The 9300-nt window shown below is 47.1% G+C and overlaps 1 protein-coding gene across 3 annotated transcripts; it reads right to left on the reverse strand.

The window, feature by feature from the left end:
• Positions 1-241: 241 nt before the first annotated feature.
• MRPS17 (mitochondrial ribosomal protein S17) lies at positions 242-9077 on the reverse strand. Of its 3 annotated transcripts, none has more exons than XM_032967670.2 (3): positions 9056-9077; positions 3072-3203; positions 242-1682 (listed from the first exon to the last, which is right to left on the reverse strand). In XM_032967670.2, the coding sequence occupies exons 2-3, from the start codon at positions 3201-3203 to the stop codon at positions 1347-1349; spliced, it is 468 nt and encodes a 155-aa protein (XP_032823561.1). In that variant the 5' UTR covers positions 9056-9077; the 3' UTR covers positions 242-1346. The 3 variants fall into 3 exon arrangements, with proteins under 3 accessions (XP_032823561.1, XP_032823559.1, XP_032823557.1); XM_032967668.2 differs by lacking the exon at positions 9056-9077 and adding an exon at positions 5351-7027; XM_032967666.2 differs by lacking the exon at positions 9056-9077 and adding an exon at positions 5374-7022.
• Between the last annotated feature and the right edge of the window lie 223 nt (positions 9078-9300).

Raw genomic sequence — 9300 nt, forward strand, 5'->3', positions numbered from 1 at the left:
GTGGGCAAAATGTAACATTTAATGAGTGGGATTTTTTTGGGGGGATCTAAAAATTAGGATGCTAGAAAAAATTGGTCTCTCCATTGCTCTCTTTCTTTGATTCCGTGTCTGAACATGTCTGTGACTCAAAGTAATGTCTCGCTCCGCCTCCTCTTCCTACCGCTCTCATGCTGCACAAGGTTGGGGTGCCATTGCACAAACACCGATTTTGTGTCTCGTTTTTTATCGTTTCTCACTCGGGTACCGTATAAAATTTTTAATGTTTGCTTCATTACCATACAAGTAACAGATTAGCCTACATTTTTACACGCGTTTGTACAAACCATATTTGTCATGCAATAGAAGATCCGTATCATGATATAAATAATAAGAGTTGTATCGATTACATTCGAAATATTTTGTTTACAACCTTTTGTCAACCCATTACCGGATGTAGATCTCTCGACAGTACGTCATATCGTCGACCGGTCCAAATATTTAGGATGGTATACGCTTTGTTTGGAGAGCAGATTGGATTGGGTAAAGCTGGACTTGATAATGAAAGGCAACACATTAATGTTCCAACAGAAGAACGTTTTTAATTAATCCATGTCACCTGCTGTGACATGGATCCGAAACAAGGACATTTTTACAAATTATAAAAAGTGTGAAAATACAAAGACGCGTGCTTGGAATTACACCGAGTGACACCAAGAACGACGGGCGAGAGAACATACACTAGTTGAACACGTCAGTCTGGGCTTGGGCACAAGACATCGCAAGAAGGGATCATGACCGATGGTCATGAATGACAGTGGCAGCAGGGGGGATGCAACGCATTTGAGAGGGCATCCACTATCCACCGGGGAAATGGAAATCGCGTCTTGTGCAGGTGCTCGCTGGATTGTTGCGTCACAGGATTGTGAGAGATGGCAACGGCTCTGGGACAGTTTTACTCCAGCAGTGGATAGATCATGTATGATGCCAATTATGTTTCAAACCTGTTGGCATTTAGGCACGGAGAAAAGCGCTCCAATTTTAGATCCCCCCCCCCTCCCCTGGAGTAGGAGAGCACCCATCATGTAGGTGAAGGATCTTGTACATCTCCAGCCTGTATTCTCTGGCTGTGCCAAATTTTGAAAGCAAATTTAAATGAAGGTGTTGTTTCTGCAGTAACTGGCAACGAGGTGATGACCATTGAGCTTGTTACTTGTGTGATACAGGTTACATCTTGAATGGCAGCCCGGGTTTCAAACCGAGGATCTTTGTGGGGCTGACTCATTAGTTTACAGCCAAACGCAACAAGCTATTGAAGAAGAATCTTAGCTGTAAAAGTTCCTGCTCGCCTTGCTCTCCCCACGCAAGAGCTAGCTCTGCTTCTCATTTTTGGCCTCTGCGGCTACGCTCAGCCGACTCAAATCCGCAGCCAGCTGGTCGCCCGCGCCCGCCACGGATTCCGAGGGTGTGGAGGTCGGCTCGGTGGGTGAGGCCGGCCCACAGGGGGGCTCCAGATAAACGCCACCGGCACAGCGCTTGCCCGAGACGGGGTCGACAATCGCGCCCAGCTTGAAGACGATCTCGGCGACCTCGTGGCACACGTGCTTCCCACGTCGCTCGGACAGAGCCTTGAGCAGCACCACGTCACCCACCATGCAGCGCTCCTCGGGGTCGTGCGCAAAGTACGTCTTGCGGCGGTTGAAGAACTGGCCAAAGGGGGTGAGAGAGAGAGATCGGCACGGTTGGCTACATACGGGGCGAAGGAACTTCCAGATACATAAATACAAGAAAAGCGGGCTTTGGCACAACACGCGCAAAAAGAGATCGTGACCGATGGTCAAGGATAACAGTGACAGCCGAGGGATGCAACACATTTAAGGGGACATCCACAATCAGCCGTACGGTCGGTGTCACCACACATCTGTTAATCCCTCACAGATGGCAATGCATGGTACGGTTGAGATCACAGCCGTCTTTGTAAGCATCTGTGCTTGATGTTTTCCACAGCAACAGCCACCACTAGGGCATGTCTAGCTGGAGATGGCTTGCTAATAAAAAATACATGCTTCAAAGTAAATTCGTTAAAAGCCCAACTTTAACGAACATATGGTAACAATGATACAATTTCAGTTACAATTAAAGCATTACAAACCCCAAGTAACACAATACTATAAAGACAATGGATTAGTTTTTGTTATGTTGCTATTGGAATAAGCATGCAATAGTTAGCACAGCTATTGCTCTTACCAGTTTATTGTGTCTTAAGACGAAATAAAGTTTTCCTGGATAAATCCATGACATGATTACTTTATCTTCCATAGCTCGTTAAGTGTCGTATGCAGCGGACTGAGTCTAAGAAACTTAACTGGTTAACAACATTGGCCCGTTTCACAAAACAGCTGAAGTTATTATATTGAACATGTACTACTTTAAACGACAAACGTGGAAAATGATACTCAAGGTGTTTTATGTAAACAGGCAAGAACCACGAGCCCTGTACATGTGAGTTGAAATGTACATGTTTAACGCAACTGTTTGGACCACGTTTGCAAACAATAGATTAGCTCCTTGAGGTGGGTTAACATTTGCAATAGAGTATTTTGAAAGCAGATTTTTGTTTAAATAATTTGAAGGCACCACAGTGTCAAGAGCAATTTCCACATAAGTTAATATTTACGGTTTCATCTTAGAAGGGGCATCGTTGTTGGTGCAGTATGCTGAAGTAGGCATGTAATGATGCATCGATGAAAACTGAATGCTACGCTAATATATGCATTTGCTTGTGCACGTGAGAATCAATTATTTACTATGCATGCGAATTATTAAATGACACGCTAATCTAAACATTTCTACTATTGAAGCCAACAACACTATATAAATGATAAGACAGCGTTATTACAATTGTAACCATAAAGAAACCCAACGAAAACTAATCGATTATTGGAACAAACCGCATATTAGCCGGGGAAACAAATGTGTGGATGAACAAGGTGAGTTTCCAAGGTTCTCCCCGCGTGCGGTGTTCGACTGCGGAAAGAGCTTTATAGCTCATCGGAATCCTTCAAGTATAAATATTCGGACTGAGCCACACTCACCTTGGTGAGGTATTTGTCCAACACCATCCTCGTGACCCGCACCTTGGCCGTTTTGGACATCTTTGTGCCGATCACCTTGCCGATGATCAACTTGGCGTGCACGTTCAGCACTTTCCTCACCACAGTCGACATCTGGCAAAGAGGAGCGATCAGACGAAGCTTAAGTGCTGATGGAGGGTCTCTTAAAACAACAAAGTTCCCTCCAATGTAGCCTTAACGGAATGTCGCGGCAAGCGCTGTTGGCGAGTAGCAACCTATGAAGGCCGGCACGGCACACGAAAGGGTGGGGTGACCAGCACCACGCCCGGCCGCCTTTATCTCCCCAGTGGCGATGGTTTACACATCGCACCAGGTACTTATGAGGCTGAGTCAACCTTGGGGAGGCCCAGGACCGGTACAGATAATCGTCACCGGTGTTGACCGTGAGCGGGAATCGAACTAGGGTCGCCGGAGTTCGTGGCGCGGCGCGCTTGACCACTTACGCTACCGCTTTGTTTAAAAAAACAACACACGGCCGGATGGCAAAAGCGGCGTGCGAGTTTGTCTCCTGGGTCAGCCGGCCTTTAACGCGCAGAGTCTAAGTATCCAATTTAATCACGGGGAGTTGAACCCAGATTCAAAAAAGGTGTCCGCTCAATGATGGGCCCGACATCCGAACCGCCCCGAGGTCACCCGGCAACCCACCACCACCTCCCTGTGCGATAGCTGAAAACGCATTTCTTTTAGAACTTATTTTTTGTTGTTGCGTTTAGTTTGTCCGCCCGTGCAACCTCCGATCAGCACGGTTGGCTACGTACGGTGCAAAAAGAAGTTCAACGTACACGTACGTCTCCCCCCTGGTCCAACTAAAAAAAAATCACTCCACGTGTCGCGAGCTCAACAAAACTATCAGACCCACTGACTGGCAAAGAGCTGTACGCGAGCAACCCTCTCTCTACCCCACCTAGGGGACCCGCTGCTTACGGATTTCTGCAGTGTAAGTAAGCAGTGCGTGTGGGTACACAGTGCGTCTGTGTGGGTGCGCGTTCTCCAAGTGACACTTGCACTGCAGTGCTGTATCCTGGGACGGCTGTTGCTGCTTATTAGAGTATACATTGCAGGGCATGTATACAAAGTATGCAAGTGCGCAGTGTATTGGAGTGTGTGAGCAGTAGAGAGCCTCCTCTAACGGCGAGTACCGTAACAGTGGTGTCGAATGGTGAGTGGTACTGCGCTATGCAGTGTGTGAATATGCAGTGCGCGAGTGGTACACGGGTGTTTGAACAGCGTTGAGTGGCAAGCGACGTGAGCAGTAGACGCCGCGAGTGGCACACGGCACGAGAGTGGCACACGGCACGAGAGTGGCACACGGCACGAGTGTGGCACACTCCGTGAGTGGTACACGCTGTGTTACACGGCACGAGTGTGGCACACTCCGTGAGTGGTACACGCTGTGTCACACGACACGAGTGTGGCACACTCCGTGAGTGGTACACGCTGTGTCACACGGCACGAGTGTGGCACACTCCGTGAGTGGTACACGCTGTGTTACACGACACGAGTGTGGCACACTCCGTGAGTGGTACACGCTGTGTCACACGGCACGAGTGTGGCACACTCTGTGAGTGGTACACGCTGTGTTACACGGCACGAGTGTGGCACACTCCGTGAGTGGTACACGCTGTGTCACACGGCACGAGTGTGGCACACTCTGTGAGTGGTACACGCTGTGTTACACGGCACGAGCGAGTGTGGTACACTCCGTGAGTGGTACACGGCGCGAGCGAGTGGCACACTCTGAGTGTCACACTGTCACACTGTGAGTGTCACACTGTGTCACATTGTGAGTGTCACACTGTGAGTGAGTGACACACTCCGTGAGTGAGTGCCACACTGAGTGAGTGTCACACTCCGTGAGTGAGTGAATGCCACACTCCGAGTGTCACACTCCGAGTGAGTGTCACACTCCGTGAGTGAATGCCACACTCCCGAGTGAGTGAGTGCCACACTCCGAGTGAGTGAATGCCACACTCCCGAGTGAGTGTCACAATCCCGAGTGAGTGCCACACGCCGAGTGTCACTATCCCGAGTGAGTGCCACACGCCGAGTGTCACAATCCCGAGTGAGTGCCACACGCCGAGTGTCACTATCCCGAGTGAGTGCCACACGCCGAGTGTCACAATCCCGAGTGAGTGCCACACTCCCGAGTGCCACACTCCCGAGTGAGCGTCACAATCCCGAGTGAGTGAGTGCCACACTCCCCGAGTGTCACACTCCCCGAGTGATTGAGTGTCACACACTGTGTGTCTGCGTTGTCTCTCACGCTGCTGCTGCTGCTGCCGTGGTCGGGGCACGCGCGAGGCAGCCACCAAGGTCGCCCCGTCGCCTTGTGATGACGTTCACGCGCCGCGACGGAAACCCCGCGGGGTCAAACCCTCGAGTTTACAAAACGCGAAAGGAGTTTACAGAAATATACAGTACACGTAAACTAAACGTGATAATAGGGGGTTTCCCGGCAACAAAACAGGTGTTCAGATGTTAAAACACCAAACTGAAACCTTTCACAAGGAATCATGTCTGCATTAACCACAATGCTTGTCAGAATGCAAACAAAAAACATACTCTGATAATATACGCATTGTCCTTGAAATTGATTGTACCACACCAGAGACAGCTTTCTTTTGAGCCTCGTCTCAAAGGGACTCTGTCGTCCCAACAGGTCTGTCCCTTTTACCTGAAGAAGGCCACTTGTGTTGTGGCCGAAACGTCGTGATAATTTTATTGTTTTATTTTATTTTATTCTCATTCTACGTGACTACCGAAAGAACCAAAGAAGATGAATCCTTGCAGTCACGAAAGCTTTAAATCGAAAAGATGAATATTGCTTGAGGTTTACAAAGATAATTATTTCATCAAAGCGTTGGGATGCGATGTCACGGACTGTTTTGTCACCTCTGAGATATACTACTAGCTTCAAGGCCTCGCTATTTGTTTCTTTTATATACTTTGCCGCTGACAAAAGATGCATGCTTTGCCATACACCTTTTACTGTGTATAAGCAGGCCTTGTCCCAAGGCTGCCTAGGGTCCTCTACATTGTGTTCAGTTGCAAAACTTTATAAAGTTTTTCCAACCTGGCCAGTTACCTTTTACGAGTGAATGCCGATCTGCAGTTTCTGTGATTCTGTATCTTTGGTCATTTTATAAACTTGAGTCTGACAAACATGGTACAATAATTAAACCGAGCTAGCTTTAAAGATGGGACTCCAAAGTTGTATTTAGCTGGGAATCTGGAAAGTCCAACGCACGATTCTAAACATTTCAGACATTATATTCTTGGTTCTTTCGGTAAAGTCACGTTGAAGGGAAACAATAAAATAATAAGATATATATAAAATGTTCTTGCCGTTGGTTTTCACACCTGATGATTACTGCTTGTGTTGCAATCGAAACGTCGTGAGAATTTTATTGTTTTACATATATTTAATTATTTTATTGTTTCCCTTCAACGTGACTTTACCGAAAGAGCCAAGAATATGAATCACTGCAGTCACGAAAGCTTTAAATCAAAATTTAGTTCAGACATTGTGCTAACTGAACACCAGAGTGTATTCTAGCCCCTAAATTTGGTAATAGAATACAACGCTTTGATCATGACTCATTGACTAACTTGCGTGCTCCCCAATGTCACTTTAATTGCCATGTGAATACTGTACATTACAACACCCTGAGTGTTGATGTGTGTGTGGCATTAGTTTATTGTTTAAACGCCGAACCCCAAATATACACGCACAGTATGAAAAATAAGAATAATTTTTACTCTTTCTGGCAATAAAACAGGTGTTAAGATTTGCAAACACCAAATAGAAACATTTTGCAAGGAATCAAGTCGGCATTAACCACACGTACTTGTGGCAACATGCTGCGATATCATCATTAGACCTCCTTTGCCAGTACCATAATGTAATAATAGGGTTTTCCCCTTTTTTCTGGCAACAAAACTGAAACCTTTTTACAAGGATTCATGTCTGCATTAACCACAATACCTGCAGTCAAAATGCAAAAAAAACATACTTTGATAATATATGCATTGTCCTTGAAACTGATTGGTCCACACCAAGGGACGGCTTTCTTTTGAGCCTCGACCCAAATTGGTGCTCGACCAGATGACGCCAAAAGGCGTCACACAGCTCAAAGACAATGCCACTATTAAAGTAATGAGGGCTCGGGGTGAGCATCTACATCATTAGATCTCCTTTGCCAGTACCAAAACATAATAAGGGTTTTCCCCTTTATTCTGGCAACAACACTGAAACCTTTTACAAGGATTCATGTCTGCATTAACCACAATACCTGCAGTCAAAATGCAAACAAAAAACATACTATGATGATAGATGTGGCATTGTCCTTTGAAACTGATTGGTCCACACCAAGGGACGGCTTTCTTTTGAGCCTCGACCCAAATTGGTGCTCGACCCTATTATTACATTTTGGTACTGGCAAAGGAGGTCTAATGATGTAGATGCTTACCCTGAGCCCTCACTACTTTGATAGTGGTATTGTCTTTGAGCTGTGTGACGCCTTCTGGCGTCTTGTGGTCGAGCACCAATTTGGGTCGAGGCTCAAGAGAAAGCCGTCCCTTGGTGTGGACCAATCAGTTTCAAGGACAATGCCACATATATTATCATAGTATGTTTTTTGTTTGCATTTTGACTGCAGGTATTGTGGTTAATGCAGTAAACATGAATCCTCGTAAAAAAAGGTTTCAGTTTTGTTGCCAGAAAAAAAGGGGAAAACCCCCTATTATTAGTGTTGCGATATATTCAGTCTTTGGAAACTGATTGGCGTACACCAGAGATAGGCTTCTTTAGGGCCCAGTCTCACAACCAGTGCCAGACCAGAGAACAACGCCAAAAGGCGAACAGTACAAAGACAATGCACGTGTCAGGGCATTTATTTATAGCTGCTTATGTGTCTGTCTATGCGTCTCCGTGTCTGTGTTTTGTCTCTCTCTCTCTCAAATTTAGCAATATTTGGAAGAACGTTAATCAACCAGGTAGGGTGTTGACTTATGTTAGCCGACTCTCTGTGTTGTTATTGCATTATATTTCTAAGTTTACTAGCTTTGTTTTCTCTTTCATTCGTACCTGATGATGATTGCTTGTGTTGCAATCGAAACGTCGTATGCTATTATTCAATTTTTTTTATTTCTACGTGACTTTACCGAAATAACCCAAAGAGTAATTCCTGCACCACGAAATCTCCAAATCAATGATTGCCCCTTTTACCAGTATGAAAAAATAATAGGTTTTTACCCTTTTCTGTAAATGCAACAGGTGTTAAAGATATCCGAACGCAAAATATAAACATTTTAGCAAAGGGAATTGCCAGAAAAGGGTAAAAAAAACCTATGCTTATATATTTTTATATTTTGATACCGGCAACGTGACACTGTATACGTCCTGTACTGTACTCGTTTTTAAAACGCCAAACCGCAGCGCGGAGCTGTCCTCGCGCGCCGCCGTAGAGGCGCGACCCCACCACCCACCAACAACCTTGTTTACTTTTTGTAACTTCACTCTTCGTCGCGTGGTGGTTAAAGCCCAAAGTAAACGAATTCTGGTTCGACTTTAAACCCCGGGTAAAGTCACGGCGGTAGGGCGCTGTAAGGAAAAACCCGCCGCGTTCCCTTCGCGATTCCCCTCAGGGTTTAAAATTGAAAAAAAAATGCGCGGGAAGCGTCACTGACGGTTTCGCGGCGCCCCCTCCCCCCCCCCCCGTGGCGCCCCTCCCCCCGTGGCGCCCCTCCCACCACGCGCATCCTGCCCGGAGAGTTTCGCGGCGCCCTCGCTTCCCTCTCCAACCCCCCCCTCTACGTTGGGATTCTCCGGTCCCATCCGCGTTCGGATTATAAGGCGCTGTAGAAAGTGGGACGCAAACCCCCCCACCCACCATCCACCCACCATTACACCCACCCACCATTACACCCACCATCCACCCACCCACCTGAGAACGTACGCTGAGGTGTCAGATACACTTACACAAAATCGCCGCACTCTGCACCGACTGTCGGATTATAAGGCGCATCTCCCAACCCTTCGATAATAAAACAAGACAATATTTGTATGGTGGTCCGGTGAATGCGTTGTTACCTGGGGGACGGTGGTGGGTTGTCGGGGGCGGTGGTGGGTGGGGGGGAGCGGCGGTGGATTGGGGGGGGGGCGGCGGTGGGCGGGGCCACGCGTTAGGCC

Source organism: Petromyzon marinus, chromosome 38 (assembly GCF_048934315.1).
Source record: "Petromyzon marinus isolate PM22_M1 ecotype Great Lakes invasive population chromosome 38, UKy_Petmar_22M1.pri1.0, whole genome shotgun sequence".
NCBI classification, from domain to species: domain Eukaryota; kingdom Metazoa; phylum Chordata; class Hyperoartia; order Petromyzontiformes; family Petromyzontidae; genus Petromyzon; species Petromyzon marinus.